Source organism: Raphanus sativus, unplaced genomic scaffold (genome assembly GCF_000801105.2).
Source record: "Raphanus sativus cultivar WK10039 unplaced genomic scaffold, ASM80110v3 Scaffold1661, whole genome shotgun sequence".
NCBI lineage: Eukaryota > Viridiplantae > Streptophyta > Magnoliopsida > Brassicales > Brassicaceae > Raphanus > Raphanus sativus.
The window spans coordinates 1,213-20,354 of record NW_026616970.1 but is presented as its reverse complement, the minus strand read 5'-3'; the positions used below and the strand labels follow the sequence as shown (position 1 = coordinate 20,354).

Here is a 19,142-nt window from a genome sequence, read left to right as displayed (position 1 = left end):
GATTTAAGGGGAATGGTGAATTTAAAGGTTCACCACAGGGGGTGAATCTAAGTCTTGTCCTTGTAGCACTTGCTGAAGGGCTTTCTTAAATTGATCTAAAGACTTTATCAATTGGTGTCTCTTGCACATGAACAATATTTTACTTAAATCAAGTAAGGAACCATTTGCCTATGGCCACACATGCATGAAAGAAATAGCTTTGAGATTTTACTCGTTTTCCAGCACAGATAAGAAGAACAGACTTCTCTTCAGAAGGTGGTATTTGCATAAAGAAGTAGAGAGGTCTAGAATGGGAATTGTCACGACATAGCAAAACAATAGTTTATGCTCTATGGGAATCTCTAAGAAAACACATAACTCGCAATTGAGACAAAGTTGTAGGTCTTCTGAAACCACTCTTACCTCAAATCATTGCGATTGATTTCATGGTTTCTATTCTGCAACACAGAAATAATTATGACGAAAGGTTTGATCAAGATGAAATTTAAACAATGAAACCAGAACGTTCTTGCATCTTTGATGGTTATACATAAGACAACGTATCTAAACTAAGGTACCGACTGGTTTTTCCGCTACCACCCGCAAACACAGCTTTTGCGGTTTATAGCGGTTGTTGGCGTTTCGAAACAATCACAGAAAACGCTACAAATCGCTTCAAACCGCTCCGAACCTCTTAAAATCAAAAGCTGGTTCCAGCTAGCGTTTGCGGTTGCGGGCGGTTGCGGGAGGGTAGATTTTTTTTCTTTAAAAACAGAATAAATAAAAATAATACTAAAAATATCCAATAAAATTTTCAAATTGAAATAATAGAAATTGTAAAATGTATTCATATTATATTTCAATTTATATTATAAAATTCAAAACTAAAATATTTTCTATAAATTTTTAAAATTGAATAATATGATTTTATAAATATAAATTTTATATTTATCATATTATTATGATTTTTAATATTTTTATAATTACATAAAATATAAATATTGTTAAATTATTATTTAACAGATGTTGCATTTTGTAGTTTACCAGTCATAAGAGTCCCGCAAACGCAACAATTTCTAACAGCTATACCAGTCGTACAAATCTCTAAAAAACGCTTAAAACCGCAACCACCCGCACCCGCAAACTCCCGCAACCACAACCGCAACCGCTGCGGTTACACCAGTCAGGCCCTAACACAGTTAGCAATCAGCCAGTAATAAATATTGACGTGTATGTATTTAATTGCAAATCCAGGAGTGAAACTGCTTTGTCAAAAATAGAACAGTCTAATAGACTAGAGATAATCCTAGCCATGATCTCTTGTAATAAGCAGGTGTTACACGAGGAGATTACAAAATACAAAATTACAAATAGTAAATAACTAACTTTTTGTTTTGCAAAACGATGATGTATACTATACCCATCTTCTTGCAAATAGCTCTCCAAGTATGGTTTCTAGCTCCAAAAGACGTTCAATTGCATCCACATTGTTCGAGCTTAGCGAAGGATATCCAGCAAAGCTAAATCTGAGCTAAACTTAGCCTTTTGAAAACTTAGTCTTTGCGCATCTCTTTAGTCAACCATTATTGACTCCAACTAAAACATCCCCTGCTATACATTGCTTGCTATGTTTCTTCCAAAAATAAATCCTTTGTATTGTATCAATGCTTTGCCCTTTTTTTTCTGAACAACAACAATGCTTTGCCCAATAAGGCGAATATTGCGTTAAACTGATCTTCTAGAAACTGACGTGCAAAATTTCAATTCAAGACCCAAGAACGTTCATGAAACAGTAACTGGAGCCACTGAACAAAATACTTCCAATCGATCATCCTGAGCTGTGCGTTTAAAATGGACATCCCGCATGTGTTTAGCAGCCTATACGTTTTCATGAAGGCATGATATAAGTATAGGATTTGACACTTATGAATTCACACGAAGAGTTAAAAGAAAAGAAAAAATACATACACGCGGCTGATTCCGAATGGTTGGTATTATTATCAAAAGATATGTCTAGCCACAGAGGATCACAATCGCTTCGAAATCCCCTGTCAAGGATCAATCTTTCTTAGCAAAACCCTCACACTAACTCTGTGTTCTCTTCTCACTCGCAAAGCATTTTCCCCCAGAAAGAAAGATGGATTCAAAAGTTTCCTCATCATCCCAACACCAAAAGCACCCGACTTTGCAACAATCCTTCTCCAACATACAAACCCAATTCTCCGTTTTACTCAACAACCTTTCGAAAACCCTAAACCCTCTCTTCAACCCCAACTCTTCTCCCAACAACATCTTCTCTGCTCTCGACTCCTTGCGAGCCAAGGCCAAGCAAGCTCTCGATTCCGTTTCCAACAACAACACACCACAACCCGTCTGGGCGAGAATCTCCGACGACGGCGGGAAGAAGACCCATGTCGCGGCGGCGGTGGCGGCTCCGGTCCGACGAAGCAGTGGTCCGGGGCTGTCCGATGACGATATGGAGGAGAGGTTGGCGGGTGTTCCCGTTTACGCGCTGAGCAATTCGAATGAGGAGTTTGTGTTGGTGTCGGGGACATCCACGGGGAAGTCTCTGGGTTTGTTGTTCTGTAAGGAGGAAGATGCGGAGGCGTTGCTTAACCAGATGAAGATTATGGACCCTCGGATGAAGAAAGAAGGTTCCAAAGTTGTTGCTCTTGCTCTTAGTAAGGTGAAAAGGGAGTTTGTTTGTCATATACTTAGTGTCTTGACTCTTGCTGTTCTGATTTTTTTTTTTTTTTGGTTTGTTGTTGTTGTTGCAGGTGTTCCAGTTAAAAGTTAATGGTGTGGCGTTTAGGTTGATTCCTGAGTCTACTCAAGTTAAAAATGCTCTTAAGGTTTGTTGATTTTCCATTAAATTAGATGCTTCACCACTTTTACATCTGTTGAGCATGATTGGCAGCATTCATAATGATAATTGTAAAACTCTTAGGATTCCATTTTGGTGTTAATAATATTGTTACAGATAATGTGTCAAGAGATTATGCATTATGCATTATGTATTTGGCCTTAGATACTGTGCTCTGAGGTTTCTGGTAAAACAAGCATTTTTTTCTTTAATCATCTCATCTATAGTTTGTTTTCTTCAGAACTGCGCTACTAGCATTCAGTTTTGATACATTTTTTTACACATTGTTCTTATGGATATGAATCTTTGTAGAAGTTGCGCTTAGTTTCTAAATGTATCTCTCTCTTTTATGTGTGTATACAGGAAAGGAAAACAGCTGGTTTCGCTGATGACGACTTCAATGGTGTTCCAGTTTTCCAGGTTATGCGCAAAAGAGCCAATGCTTTTAATTTATTTATTTTTTGCTATTTTGCTAGTCGACCCATTGTGTCTATACTATTTATTAACAGCCTGACTTCTTTTGCTTCAGTCAAAGAGCTTGATTCTGCGAAGTGATAACAAGAGTTATCGCCCTGTTTTCTTCAGAAAGGTCACAATCACCTTCTTTGTGTAATCTTCACTTTTGATCTGAAAACCTTTAAAGCAGTGTTCTGTTTCTTACAGGAGGACTTGGAAAAATCTCTGAAACGAGCTTCCCGCCAACAGAACCGGCTCAACCCTGCTCTGAAACCGGGAGATATTCAGGTTTTTGTCATTTCCTATTTCTTGTCAAATCCATAATTTTCGAACCTCATATTAAAATCATGCTTTTTGTATATTTTCCAAAAGGTTGCAGTTTTTGAAGAAATTGTCAAAGGGATGAAGGTAAAACAGTAAAAGAATATATACACATCAAAACAAGATTGTTGGTTCTTTAAGAATAACTAGTTTTGGATTTGATATTGCAGGAAAGCGCAACATCAAACTGGGACGACATTGTGTTTATACCCCCTGGTTTCGAGGTTTCAACAGAAGAAGAAACCAAGGAGTAGATATCCTTGTAGCATCGTAAAAACCCTAAACCAGCTTTGCCTCTCCATTTTGTTATTTTCGATCACATATGCTTTATGATTTCATGTATGTCAACAGTTTAGTAATAAAGCCTTATAGACTTCTGATGTATATTTTTCTTTTGCTTTCTTCGACATGTTGCTGTTATGTTCGTCAGTATTGACATAGAAAACGTATTATCACTGAAACACTATATTATAGGTATGATTTTAGTGTTTAGTAATGCACTATGAAAGTTGAACATAAATTGTATAAGGCTTCCTCATACCAAAACTGTATAAGCCCTATTTTAAAAAATCTTAAACCCAAAATCACTAACCGCAATCTGCAGCCAGTGATCAAGAACTCAATCTGGAACTAGAAACAACCTAGCCTGAAACCCTCTTCTTCTGGACATGTACAAAGCTCTTAGCATTGAAACTTAAAAGCAAAAGTGGCAGATGCAATGATCTGGACTTAGACATTATTACCGGACAGATCAAATTCAGTAACTCTTGTATTACTTAGATCGTTCTGACACAAACGTTTAGGTAAGCACAAGATTATGGTTTCTTAACATCTAACTAATAATATCAGTACAGCTCTTAAGATCAGAGTCGACTTTGCATCAACACACGCCAACATAAGACAAAAGACTAAAAAACTGGGAGAACTTCAAATTTATAACAAACCGAACTTAATATCTCGATCGTACGAAACAGAATCAGAAACTCTTATTAGCTCTTATTTGTTCATGGTTTACACAAAACACACACATGCCCTAAACATTCTACAACCCAGAAACCAAACCAGAAGGCACCACGAACTCAACGACAATGGTGGAATCAACAAACTCACGAACCTTCTCCTTCTCCACATCCACCAACTCCGTCTGCCCATCCACCGCCTCCAACTCACCCACATCCTTAAAAAACGCAATCGACGCAATCGAGAAACCTCTCGCTCTCGCCGGAGAGAAGTTCTCTCCGACAGTGATCTGACCAATCCCCGGAAGCTTCTCGCTAAGCCCCTTGATCACGCCCACAATCTCCGACTTGGCACCACCATCATCCTCCTTCAGCTTAAGGAAAGTGAGTTTCGCGGCGGAGCCAGGAGGCGGAGCTAGGGTTCCGGGGACACGATCCGCGACCCAGTCGACGGCCATGACCTCCTCGCAGATCGGCAGCACGGAGTCCTTGACGACGCGGACGTGGTCGGGATGCGCGGCGTAGGCGCTGAGATCCTCCTTGGACACGTACCGGCTGTGGAGGACGTGGGTGAAGGCGGTGGGGGAGGATCTGACGCGGTGGAGAGGCGCGGCGGAGATGTGGATGACTTGGGTGAGGGAGGCGAGGGCGTTGAGGCCGTTCATCATGGAGGCGATCTTGGAGGAGTCGGTTTCGGGTTTGACTTTGAAGAGGACGATGTGCTCGATGATCTCGGGAGGAGGAGTGGAGGAGGAGGAAGACATTGAGGCGGCGGAGAGAGAGCGTCGTGAGGAGGAGAGAGGGAGACGGAGGTGGGTAGGGGGGGAGTGTTTGGTTGGTGAGAACGCGAGAGATAACGGTGAAGAAAATAGCGGCCGAGCTCTAACGCAGATCATATCTCTCTCTCGCTCTTATCGTTTTGGTTTCGGCGTCTTGTGGAGTGAAACGCTCTCTTCGATCGCGACTGTGAGTTAAAATGTTTTGGTTGGTGGAGATTTTGGGAGTAGGTAAAGGGTTCGAGTATATGAAGTTATTTTTATTCAGCTTGAGAAAAATATGTCATCAAGGTTTATTTTTATATAAACTGAAAGCAAGATCCAAAATTAATAACAAAGAAAAGGTAACGAGAGAGAAAAGAGAGAGAAGAGAGAGAAAACAGATCGGAGTTCAGATTCAACGTACGGCCGGCGCGTGAGCGTCCGTGCCGTCGCCGGGACCTTCTCTTCTACCGTAAAAGACGCTTCCTTTGCTTCTTCTTCGCCATCTCTCACCGGACGCCTTGTCTGAACTTTGGAGTGGAATCGTTATTCTACGGTGGTTTTGTGTTTGGAGAGAAAACGCTTTCGTGTGAAGACTCATGGCGTAAGAAGAACGGTCCACATGATAAACTGTCGATTCCGGGAGATGGAGGCTACCGCAGATCTATCGACGCCGGCTTTTCTTCGGGAGGTGGATGCTTCCTAGCTCTGCCGCCGCCGGTTCGAGTTCCCGGATTGGGGAAGCTTACTCAGCTCTGTCTTTGCCGGCTCTTGGCTCCGGAGGATAGAGATTCACATAGCTCTGCTCTGTCGGTAAAGAACCTGTAGTTCTTTGGGTTGTTAGTTTTTTTCTTTTTAGTTTTGGCTATGGTGGTTGTGGCGTTGGAGCTCTTGTCGTTACAGTGGGTTCGCGGGTCATAGTGGATGAGATCTCTGTAGTAGATGACGTTCTCCGATGATGAAGACGACGACAAGAGAAGGATGTCAAATGTTTTGTGGCTCGGGCTTAGAGTGCTCAGTAGGTTGCTTGTCTGGAGTGGGATTAGCTCTCGGTTAGACCAAATCCGTGACAGGATCGCTGGTGTGGCGCAGTGTAGGTTATGGTGGAACCGCCGGGATGAGACAAGGAGAAGGTGAACGGTTACAGTGATGAAGTGGGAAGCGGCGTAGGTGTACGCGCGTGGTGCGACCGGTGAGACATTGGCCCTGCAACGGTGTAGTTTTCCCCGACGGAGGCTTTTTCGGCGGTCGCATTTCAAGGTGGTCTCGGGACTCGGGCGAAAGCGGGTGTTGAGTGTCGGTGGGATCTGTTCCCTTTGGGCCTGGGGTTTTTGAGTTTTTTGTAATTTTCTTGGGTTTTTTTGTTTGGGTCTTTAAGTTTGCAAGGTTGTATGTTTGGGTTGTGGTCCGTTTTAATATATACTAGTTTTTGATCCGCACGCCCGTACGGGTGTATGTTCTTCATAAGTATTTGTGATTTTCACTTGAATTTAAAAACATTCACAATACTGATTAACCGGTTGTATTCTTTTTCATTGTTTTTTATTCATTTTACTGGTAAAAGTATTAAAGTATAAAAGATAGACTATTAAGCATGACTGTATATGTTTTATAAAATTATAATATAATATAGATATTATGGTTAAAACTTAAAACTATATTTTAATTATGGTTCTATAGATTTAAAAAAACAAATACATTATATAGTCATGAACATGAAAATAATGAAAAGTTAATCGAAAACACATGCACTTATATTATTAAGATTTTGGCAATTTTATTTGAAACCCATTGAACAATATATGAAGCCCATGCCTGCAGAAAAAAATTCGAAGGCCATATAATTCAAAGCCCATATAAAATGGTTAATTTTAAGTAATTAAAATTGGTTTAAGGAGTGGCATGTGATGGTAATTATTGAGGAAAATTCAGGGTTAAATACTATTTGTACTTCCCTTTTAATAGATTAGATTTTAATTTGGGAAAGAAAAAAAACTGAAAGCAAGCTCAGCACATTTATCTGGAATGAAAGAACCAAAACGAACTGAACCAAAAAAAGATTTGAATCATGTCAATTATATTAATAGATCTTATATTTCTAGAATTAGAAAGTCGAGACCGAGGCAAAACTGAACCGAAAATAAAATAGGTACCCGAATATCTATAATATAATTTATGTATTCGAAATATCCAAAATTAAATTATTATAATATTTCTATCCAAAATACTAAAAGTTATCTGAATTGATTTTTATTTTAAAACCAAAAAGAAATTTAAAAACCCCCAATTTTAATTCAGGGTGAGAAAAATATGTCATCAAATTTTCTTTTTATATAAACTGAAAGTAAGCTCAGCACATTTATACGGAATGGAAAAACCAAACGAACTGAACCAAAAATGAGATTTGAATCATGTCAATTATACTAGTGAATTTTATATTTCTAGAATCCAAAAGTCAAAATCGAACCAAAATTGAACCAAAAACAAAATAGTTACCAGAATATCTATAATATAATTTATATATTCGAAATATCCAAAAATTAAATTACTATAACATTTTTTATCCATAATACTAAAAATTATCTGAATTGATTTTTTATTTGAAACCAAAAGAATTAACTAAAAAAAACCCCAACTTTTTAACTTTTTTAACCTAACTAACCAAAAAATCTAAATCGAATGGAATCTAAAATTTCTTTGGATACAAAAGTACTATATCCATGATTTAGGACCCGTAACTACAACTGAATTTTGGATTTCAAAATTTTTCATATACCAAAGTAATAGAATCAGAAAGCAAATGGTTTAGTTAGAATAACTCGTACTGCAATTTTTATTTTATTTTATTATATATTACAGTCTAGATTCCTCAACCACTTTAAACTTAAATAATACTAGATCTTGACCCGCCCAACCGGAAGGGTATTTATTTTATGTTTTTAGTTTTTTATTTATAAATGATATATTTGTAATATTTAAACATTAATTTAGATTAAAAATTAAAAATTTGTAGTTATAATAAAAATTAAAATTTTAAAAAATATTTTGATATAAATTTTAAATTCCTAATTAAAATAATATAGAAATGGGTCATAATTTTTCCAACTCCAAAATCTTAACATTCTTAATAACAAATAAAATAATTTATAAATACATAAAATATATAAACATATTTGAAATCAAAATAAATTTGTTAAAACAAAATTTTACGCCATTGTTGTTTATTTCTATTGTTTGACCCGTGGCCATAAATATTTGCTCTTACTTCAATTTTTTTCTTTGTTCTAATGATAATATCTATATATAATATATATATATATATATATATATATATATATATATATATATATATATATATATATATATATATGTGTGTGTGTGTGTGTGTGTGTGCAAATTAATATGTATTACATAATTTTAGTATAACATTTTAAAACAAAAATTTATATATTACTTTAAATAATTATATTATGTAATTTTAATCGTCTATTATATCACAATGTATCATATAAAAATCTAATATTTATAACTAATTGGACTTATATTATAAAAGTGTTATACTAACAATTTATAAATAAAATATTTTATATTTTATTTATATGATATATAAATTGATTTTGATGTGTGATTTTTATTTTATTATTTTTTATTAATAAATATTGAAAAATGTTAAATGTTAACAAAAAATCTATTAGGAAATTTATTTTGGTTAAGATTCATTCTATTAAAGAAATCTATTATTTAAATTAGGAAAAAACATTAAATACTTAAATCTATCATTTAAATAAGGAAAATACAAAATTCTCTACTATCTTTGTTACCAAACAAATTTTTATTTTTTAAAGACTCATATTTCTGTTACCAAACAAAGGCTTAAAGTACTTCTACTTTAATAAAATAGATAATAATTTTTGATGAAAAAAGGACGCTTTAAAAATTCTGAAATGCATTATCACTTCACATTCAAAAATATGCTAACTGTAAATAAAACTATTAAAAAGTTCGAATTTCATTTGATTGGACATAAATTTCGCATCGTAATAGATAATATGTCATCTTTTCCAAAAATGTTACAATTCCAGCAAAAAATCGTTTAATGACTTAGGCTCTAACTGGTGACATAGGAAACTAAGGGGAATAGTCAATTCCTAACCATTCCTTTAAAAATACACCATTTATGAGGAATTTTCGCTGCGTCTAATTCCTTACCATTCCTTGAATTTTAAGGAATTATAAAAGAAAAACATTCCTTATCAAAATTGATATGAAACAAAAGCAATAAATATTTATTTTCATTCCTTTGATTTTGTTCCTATTCATTCCTTTCATACTCATTCCTATTCCTATTTTAGTGGTCACCAGTTAGAGCCTTAAATTAATTTTTAATAAGTTGTAAATATGGAAGCACGTTAGCCTAATGATTAAGGTTAAAAGTTTATACACCTAGGTCTGAGGTTCGATTCCCAGACTATACAATTTATTGTAGATTTTTTCAAATCCAGGTTTCAAGTCCCGGAAAAAGCATAATTTATTAGGCAACTATGCGATTATGGAAATAAAAATCGTTAAAAAAAAGTTGTAAATGAGGGAATGGCATAATATCGTAAACAATTCTAAAAAGTAACGGTAGGATTGTCTCGATCCTGAACTGCCAAGAAACAGTAAAATCAGGTCAGGTTGCTGGGCTGAAATCGGGAGCATGGTCCATTAAGGCAAGCTCATGGGCCAGCCCTTGTAAATAGATTAAAATGTATTAGTATTTTTATAAAATGCAGCGTAGTAGACCAATATATATGGGTCATTAATAACGCGATACTACACTGCCTACAAAACAATAACAAATCTGGGGTCGGGGCACTCGGAAAAGAGAAAAGTTCTTGCCGGACAGACACGTGAACAGACTGCCACATGCAATGCTGACTATTCTTACTAATTTTCTAACGTCCACATATAAAAGCTGATAATGCATTTTAATTATATTATACATTCATGTATATACAAAGCCACTGCGTAAACAGTTCTGTGCGTAGATCATTATACACATGACAATGCAGTACGCCACAGGATTATAGATAGACATGAATTTAGGACAATTATTTTCTCCCAAAATCCAGCAACGCCGCCAAGATTCGTAAGAATGATTTAGTCACAGCTCATTGATGTTTTAACACACAGCTCATCCTTGCTAGTATTGTTCACATTTGATTTTCTTTATTATAACCACATGATGCCTAAATTTTTTCACTTTATAGTGTGTTGTATAACCTGCCACAAAAAATTAGACTGTGAGCAAATTCTATCTATGTGGACCTGTCTCTCATATATGTTTATGAGTTCTCATAGTTCAGAAACCGTTTTTAATTTTTATTTACCTTTGCAAAATAATTATAAAGAAAAAAATAATGTTTTTCCCCAAGATATAGTTTATTGATTAATTTGTGTCAATCACTTAATTATTTAAGGATAGGTTATAGTGGCTTCCGGGCGACCTTGCGATGTGGTAACTGGTAAGTGCATTTGTCGGTCTACAGATTATATTGTAAATAAAATGAAGCTTATGATTACGTGACAACCTCTTATTGAAATATTATAGAATTAATCCGCAAAACAAACATTGCATAACAAAATTGAAATTACAAATTAGGTTTTTTAAACATATTTTTAATTAGTTTTCTTTGTTTTTTTTTTCAAAACTTGTGATTTATTCCGTTTCGAACAAATATTGTATATTTTCTTAGATGCGTAGAATTACAAATATCAAATACTTGGATAGAACCAAAACTAATAATAGATCGAATCAACACTTTCTACATAGCCCAAAGGTTCGCGGATTCGTGGTCCTCGACCACCAATAGGTTGGACCTGATCAAGCATATCCTTGCACACAGAAATAAACATACTTATTGCCGCCTTGCATTGTATTCCAAATTTGTTAATTACCGACCAAACACAAAATTATGCTATCTCCATTATTACAACCACCCGGCGCAATAATTATCTCAATCAGTTTACTTTGTTTTCAATTATATTCATATATTAAAAACGGAATATTGTTACTCTAATTATTAAAGCTCATAAGTTATCTATATACAGAATACAAGTCCATACAGTTTTTGACTATTGGAAACAGACACTAAAACACGTATTTTCTGTTTTTTTTTTCCATTTAGAGAGAACTACCATATAATAATATACAAACAAAAATATTAAAAAAGAAGAGGGTGACGGAACGGGACGGAACAGAATGAAAATGGGTTACGTTTATAATAGTACTGATCTGTTGAACAGCTTATGACACCTCACTCTGCGCTTGCTTCCATTCATCCTCTCTCTCTCCAAAACTCTCTACGAAACCCTACCTCCTTCCTCCTCCCTCCTCCGCTCTACGCGCCGCGCGTGCATCTCCAACCATGGAGGCTCCCACGCCTCACCTCCTCCTCCTCTTCCTCCTCTTCACCCTCTCCCTCCTCACCGCAACCACCGCAGACGACGGAGCAGCAATGCTCGCTCTAGCGAAATCCTTCACTCCTCCGCCGTCAGACTGGTCAACCACCTCCTCCGCCGGCTACTGCAAGTGGTCCGGCGTTCGATGCTCCTCCGACCGCGTCAACTCCATCACTCTCGAGGACAAATCCCTCTCCGGCGCCTTACCCCCGGAGATCTCAACCCTCTCCGAGCTCAAAACCATCACACTCCAGCGCAACAAGCTCTCCGGCAAGATCCCTTCCTTCGCGAAACTCACCTCTCTCCAATCGATCTACCTCGACTCCAACCTCTTCGACTCCGTCGACCCCGGAGCCTTCGCCGGACTCACCAGCCTCCAGATCTTGAGCATGAGCGACAACCCTAACCTCTCCCCTTGGACCTTCCCTTCTGAGCTATCCGATTCGACTTCCCTCACCACCGTCTACCTCGACAACACCACCATCTCCGGCGTCTTGCCTGACATCTTCGAGTCCTTCGCCTCTCTCCAGAACCTCCGCCTCTCCTACAACAACGTAACCGGGCCGTTACCTCCATCCCTCGCTAAATCCACGGTTCAGAATCTCTGGATCAATAACCAGCTCTCCGGTTTATCCGGTTCGATTCAAGTGCTTTCCGGTATGACTTCCTTGTCGCAAGCCTGGCTTCATAAGAACCAGTTCACCGGTCCGATTCCGGATCTATCGAAGAGCGAGAACCTATTCGATCTCCAGCTCAGAGATAACCAGTTAACCGGAACAGTCTCCCCACAGCTCTTACCCCTCGGAAGCCTCAAGAACATTTCGTTAGACAACAACAAGTTCCAAGGCCCTCTTCCTTCGTTGGCGGTTGAGAAAGTAACCGCTGATCACAACCTCTTCTGCACTACCAAACCCGGAGAACCCTGTGATGCTCAGGTGACGACGCTTTTAGCTGTGGCCGGAGGTTTGGGTTATCCCTCCATGTTGGCTGAGTCTTGGCAAGGGAACGATGCTTGTGGCAGTTGGGCTTATGTGACATGCGATTCAGCTAAGCGTGTTGTCACGTTGAATCTTGCCAAACATGGATTCCAAGGGTTTATATCTCCGGCGATTGTGAATCTTACTTCTCTCAAGAGTCTTTACCTTAACGACAACAACTTAACCGGTTTTATACCGAAAGGGTTGACGTCTATGCCTACTCTTCAGCTCATTGATGTCTCCAACAACAATCTAACCGGCGAAATACCGAAGTTTCCGGCTCCGGTTAAGTTTACTTATAAACCGGGTAACGTTTTGCTGGGAACTAATGCTGGAGATTCTTCTAGTCCGGGGAATGGTGCTAAAGGTGGTGGTGGTGGTAGTGGTGGGTCTTCTGGTGGTGGGAGTGGTGGTGGTGGGAGTAAGGCTCCTGTGATCGTTGGTGTGATCGTTGCGGTTCTTGTTTTTCTTGCTATTTTAGGATTTGTGGTTTACAAGTTTGTGATGAAGAAGAAGTATGGGAAGTTCAGAAGGACGACGGATCCTGAGAATGCAGGGAAGGTTTTGGTTAGTGATGCTGCTTCTAGTGGTAACGGTAACGGTGGTGGATATGGGAATGGACATGGAGGTAATAACTTCAATGCCTTGAACAGTCCTAGTAGTGGTGATAATAGCGAGCGTTTCCTTCTTGAAGGTGGAAGTGTTACCATTCCGATGGAGGTTCTTCGTCAAGTTACTAATAACTTCAGCGAGGCTAACATCTTGGGAAGAGGCGGGTTTGGTGTTGTGTATGCTGGGGAGTTACACGATGGGACCAAGACTGCGGTGAAGAGGATGGAATGTTCAGCGATGGGTAATAAAGGGATGAACGAGTTTCAAGCCGAGATAGCTGTGCTCACTAAGGTCAGGCATAGACATTTGGTTGCTCTGTTGGGTTACTGTGTGAACGGGAACGAGAGATTGCTTGTATATGAGTACATGCCGCAGGGAAATCTTGGACAGCATTTGTTTGAGTACGGTGAACTCGGTTACCCTCCTCTGACATGGAAACAGAGAGTGAGTATAGCTCTAGACGTGGCACGAGGCGTGGAATATCTCCATAGCTTGGCTCAGCAGAGCTTCATCCACAGAGATTTAAAGCCCTCTAACATCCTTCTTGGTGATGACATGAGGGCAAAGGTTGCTGATTTTGGATTGGTTAAGAACGCACCTGATGGGAAATACTCTGTTGAGACGAGATTAGCAGGCACTTTTGGTTATTTAGCACCTGAATACGCCGGTAAGTTGATTCTACCTTAGTCTAAATCATGTTAATTTCACAATGTGCCTAGTTTGTTATGGTACTATCCGTTTATCTGAGATGTGTGTGTTATAATATGGTTGCAGCTACTGGAAGAGTAACGACGAAAGTGGATGTGTATGCATTTGGAGTGGTTCTTATGGAAATGATAACCGGAAGAAAAGCATTAGATGATTCATTACCGGACGAGAGATCTCACCTAGTCACATGGTTCAGAAGAATCCTAATCAATAAAGAGAACATCCCAAAGGCGATCGACCAGACCTTAGAGGCAGACGAGGAAACATTGGAGAGCATTCACAGGGTTGCTGAGCTAGCAGGACACTGCACAGCACGTGAGCCTCAACAGAGGCCAGACATGGGCCACGCGGTTAACGTGCTAGGTCCCCTCGTGGAGAAGTGGAAACCGTCGTGCCAAGAGGAAGAAGAGAGTTTTGGGATCGACGTGAACAACATGAGTTTACCTCAAGCTCTACAGAGATGGCAGCAAAACGAAGGAACATCGACTTCAATGTTCCATGGAGACTTCTCTTACTCTCAGACACAGTCTAGTATTCCTCCAAAGCCTTCTGGTTTCCCTAACACGTTTGATTCGGCCGATGGTCGGTGACACCAAACTCTGTGTGTGTAATCAGATCGGTGATACTTAAGCTCTTCCATTTGGGATTTTTGTCTTTTTATGAAATGATGATTATATTTATATATTGTAAGCATATATGTTGTATTTGTGACTGACCACTTGAGCTTTTGCGTTTGTTCATTCTTTTTAAGGGAAATTGTATCACGTAGCTTGGTTTTCTGGAAGAAAATGGAAACTTGTAGTAGTAGTAGTAGTAGTATACTAACTTGAAGTGTATTACATAAGCCATGACTTAGAATCTTGGCATAGTAGATGTTGGCGAAATTATTGTTGTTGTTTTGGAAGAAAACAAGTTCTGCCGCGATAAACGGATATGACTTAAAAAGGTAAACGTCTCAATCATTTGTTGAGTTTAACAGGCTGTGTTTCATTGTAAAGCTATAGAAAGCCAAAGACTTATTGCCATTTGCCACCTATCATGGCTCAAATTTTGGATAATAATAGGGCGGTTGGTCTATTGATGAACTCCAATCACACATTTTTATTTGGTTTAATGAATCTTATCTTATTCTTTTTTTTTGGTTTTAATATATGGGGAGAATGTCTATTTCAAGTGAAAATTTAATTAGAAAAAAATTAAGAAATTCGCCAACAAAATGTAAAATGGAATTTATGACATTAATTAAGGTTAATATAATATGCACTTATTATAAAGTTTATAATTTACTAAAGATGGTATAAAAGGAGTCGGATCTTTTAGGGAATATTTATACTTGGCAAAGTATTATAAGAATATATGATGGAGAAAGGAGAGCATAGATCGGGCTGGAAATTGATATGGAAACAACAGCTACAAGTCTACAACTTTAGGTGAAGCATATGCATATGGGTGATGCCAAAGAATGTTAAAAGTCAGATCCAACTTAATTAAAAAAGAAAGAAAAAAAAGTAAATAAGCATGTTACTATGTTCCCATTATTTTTCATATTTTTAAAGGCATAAAGGTGGATTTTATGTTTTTTTTTTGTTGTTGTATAAAATGCTAGAAAAAGCTAGAGCTTTATGTTATTTATAAAAATCTAGGGTTCACGAAAGTGTTAAAAAGTTCTTTATCATTGACTTTTACTTCTTCCGTTTATATATAAAAATGATTAAACGAAAATGGGTTAAACGAACAGCCAATATCTGAAAATTTCTTGTGCTCTTATTCACAAGTTGCACAAACAGTTCTCGTTGTAGCTTGTGGCAGTGAACATTCTATGTAAGTTTGTTACGTGCGGTGCAAGACATTTTATTCTATTATTTTGCCATATGCCTATTTGGTAGAGAAGGCTGTGATTTAGGACAAATTGAATTGCAAGACAGCTAAAAGATTGAGATGTTTAAATGTCTAAATCAAAACTCGTAAATAGACATCTGACTCTTTCTTTAATACGGGGACAAAAAGATCCAAAGGCTACAAATCCTTGTGGTCTGTCTAATTATTTTCAGAAACCACTTAACATGTGCCATGGTCATTTGGTGCCGAGAGGAAACGCGTAGCGTAAAAGACCAAACTAGCTTTAAGAACTCCTACATAATATTCTCGTGCTTTATAAATACAGTTGGGGACTCCTATTGGCTACATCATGCCATCACATAATAAATTCACTTTTGTTTTTTTTAAAGAAAAAACAAAACACAAAACAAAAGAGAATTTATTATGTGATGGCATGAAGTAACCACAGATAATTAAAATCAATATATATATGTGTATTTTTGTATATTTTGTAAATTGGCTTTCTTAATTAAATGCGAAAAGAAATAAAAAAACATATAAATCATAAGGCTTAAGTCAGTTATGGACTTACCCCAGTATTAAAACCCTTAAGAAAACACATATGAGAGGAACTAATAGTCCAGTTGATTTGGCAAGGCCCAAAATAGGAGTTGAAACTGTAGAAAGACAAAGAAAGGGAACTGATGCTATATATATATCCCTTCAACTGGACTATTAGTTCATAAAGGACCCATAACAAAAGGACCCATAACAAAAGACAGGAAGTAAACTAGCTAGGAAAAAAATTGTATCGGGTGATTATCAAGAAGTAGGAGGGTTTTGTATCACTTGAGAGATATTTGAGTATTAAGTACGGGTTAAGCCAAGCAAGATGAACACCAAACGTGGTTGCCCCCAAAGTGAACCGTATTTCTAGCTGCAGATCGGCCATGAATGCTTGAGTTTGCCCGTGTCGGCATTTGAGTCGGATTGTTTAATAATCATCTGATTGTAATAAATATTTCTACGGGAAATGAGTCAAATGACTAATACTCTTATAACTAGAGAAAAATTTTGGTTCACTAACCATTAAAATTTAGTTATTTTAATTCAACATCTTTTAAAAAATGGAACAAAATAATACTCCATCTGTTTCGAAATAATACATATTATAGAATTTTCACACTTATTAAGAAAACATATTAAAACATAGTTATTACTGCATAGTTTTTTTATAGTTTTATGTTTCCTATATTTATAAACCAATAAGATTTCAAGAAATATAATTAATGTTTTTGAAAACCACAATTTTTCATTATTAGTTGACAAAAAATACATTAAAAACATAAAAATATATCTTTTTGAAACAAATTTTTTTTCTAGAACATGGATCTTATTGAAATGGAGGGAGTCAGAACTTAGGAAATGATATTATGTCTTAAAGATAAATAAAAACAGTAGTAATTACCAATTTTTTAATAGAGAAAATTGGTAAAAAAGGACACCCTTAACTTGAATTTGTCTCAATAAGATTTTGTCTAAGATTTTTGTTTCTTTAAGATTTTAATTAATATTAATACGATTATACCCTTAGATTAATCAATTTTTAACTTAATTAAAATATATGATATTTTGGTAATAGCTTTAATAATACAATTTTGTAATTAATTAAAAAAGTAAAATAGAAAAAAGGAAACACGGTTAACCTAAATCTATTATTCCATTCTCTTGTCTTCACCGCCGAAAGCTTCTTCATCTCTTCAATGGCGATTTGTTCTTCCTCTTCACACTTACATCGTCTCTATTCTATACTTTTGCTTAGTTGTTCATATGCATGTAAACTGTCTAGCAATTCTGAACAGAATTTTCCATGTCTGCATCTGCGAAAAACTCTAGAGCAATATCTTATGCTCGGTAAGGTTTAAGTGTCTTGGTATCAATGATCTGAACATTACTGATACATTTTTTGTTGAGTTCGTCTATTTGATTTGATATTTCTCAATGAATCAAGTTATATTCTTTTCGTTGCTTGTCAGTGTTTTGGTCCAAGTCTTGGTGAAAACGTGTCCGCGGAAAATCTCCTCAAGGTATTGATATTAGAAACTAGCTGGATCTGTTTATGGATTGTGTATGCCTCTTTTTCAAGAATTTTAAAGATACGAAACCATGAGCTTGAGAGACTTTATGGTTCTCCATGGTTAAAAGTATGATATGCATTGATGATCCAGCGTCTGACATCACTTTTTTGGATATTAAATCAGACAGTGCAAGGGATCTTCTTAGCTGTTCATATGCGGTACTTGACAAGGTTAGTAGCATTTTAAGTGTTTTCTTCTCTTCACTGACAAAAAAAACTAGTATTACATTTTTCTCTCTTGTTTGCTGCAGACAAACTCTATTGACTCAACAGTTCTAGAAGAAGTTATGTTTCAGAGTGAGGTGAAGAAGCTATAACAGGAGCAGTTCAGGCCAGCAGAGCAAGTTTCACTTTCATCACAAGAGATGCTGCAATACATCGTCTTGGAGTGAAACATGATCTTACATGAGCGATCTCATGACCAGCAAGACCTCTAAATCAGCTTTGCCTTCCATTTGCAAATTTTTATTTGGAAAATTAAAATAAAAATTAAAAGCATCCATAGAAAAACAAAACCTGTAGTTTTTGTCTTCCTCCTTTCTGTTCTCGGACACAGATCTCATTGAATTGGAGTTTTGTTCTTCCTCTATGGTTTCGTCACACAGTCTTATTCATTCTCTAGGATTTTTGTCGAACGGGACCCCTTTACACTCTCTATCATCAATTTCATTGTAGCTGTGTGCGGAATCTATTGTCGGTGCCACCATCAGTTAAGTTTTTTTGCTCTGAATTTGTCGCAGTAAATCCCATAAGGATGTTAGAGACTCAGAGCTTTGATGGCCTGTTTCCCTTCACATTATTTACTGTAGCAAACTAAACCACTAACATCAAACGTATCTGATCAGAGGTAGTGATTTGGATGATGGAGAAAGAGCACAAGATAAACCAAACATATTTTAGTGAATAACTATATTTAAATTCTGGATCAAAAATAATAAAAGTCTTTGTGTTATATTGGTTAAAGCCCTTGTAAAATTGTCATAGGTGGTGGGTTCAAAACCACAGAGTATCCTTTTTTACTGTTGTTCGAATTTTAATTAATTCAAAGATTGTTGGAGAGAAAAAAACTGAGAGAGAAAATAGTGCGAGATTTAAGGAAGATTTTGTATA

At 36.9% G+C, this 19,142-nt stretch overlaps 3 protein-coding genes and 1 long non-coding RNA gene across 4 annotated transcripts; 3 read left to right on the top strand and 1 right to left on the bottom strand.

Moving 5' to 3' along the window:
* Nucleotides 1-2,033: 2,033 nt before the first annotated feature.
* LOC108812306 (protein TIC 22-like, chloroplastic) lies at nucleotides 2,034-4,003 on the top strand. The gene is made up of 7 exons (XM_018584537.2): nucleotides 2,034-2,665; nucleotides 2,757-2,831; nucleotides 3,206-3,262; nucleotides 3,372-3,431; nucleotides 3,506-3,586; nucleotides 3,671-3,706; nucleotides 3,790-4,003. Exons 1-7 carry the CDS (start codon nucleotides 2,117-2,119, stop codon nucleotides 3,871-3,873), a joined length of 942 nt encoding a protein of 313 aa, XP_018440039.1. The 5' UTR covers nucleotides 2,034-2,116; the 3' UTR covers nucleotides 3,874-4,003.
* A 577-nt stretch (nucleotides 4,004-4,580) lies between these two features.
* On the bottom strand, nucleotides 4,581-5,579 carry LOC108812307 (stress-response A/B barrel domain-containing protein UP3). The gene has a single exon (XM_018584538.2). The coding sequence runs from the start codon at nucleotides 5,472-5,474 to the stop codon at nucleotides 4,662-4,664; it is 813 nt and encodes a 270-aa protein (XP_018440040.2). The 5' UTR covers nucleotides 5,475-5,579; the 3' UTR covers nucleotides 4,581-4,661.
* Nucleotides 5,580-11,573: 5,994 nt separating this feature from the next.
* LOC108812252 (receptor-like kinase TMK4) lies at nucleotides 11,574-14,845 on the top strand. The gene is made up of 2 exons (XM_018584455.2): nucleotides 11,574-14,036; nucleotides 14,144-14,845. The coding sequence occupies exons 1-2, from the start codon at nucleotides 11,747-11,749 to the stop codon at nucleotides 14,665-14,667; spliced, it is 2,814 nt and encodes a 937-aa protein (XP_018439957.2). The 5' UTR covers nucleotides 11,574-11,746; the 3' UTR covers nucleotides 14,668-14,845.
* Nucleotides 14,846-17,591: 2,746 nt separating this feature from the next.
* LOC108810500 (uncharacterized) lies at nucleotides 17,592-18,621 on the top strand. Its single transcript, XR_008941326.1, has 4 exons — nucleotides 17,592-17,809; nucleotides 17,932-17,982; nucleotides 18,157-18,203; nucleotides 18,284-18,621. It is a non-coding gene; the product is annotated as an uncharacterized LOC108810500 (long non-coding RNA).
* Nucleotides 18,622-19,142: the final 521 nt, after the last annotated feature.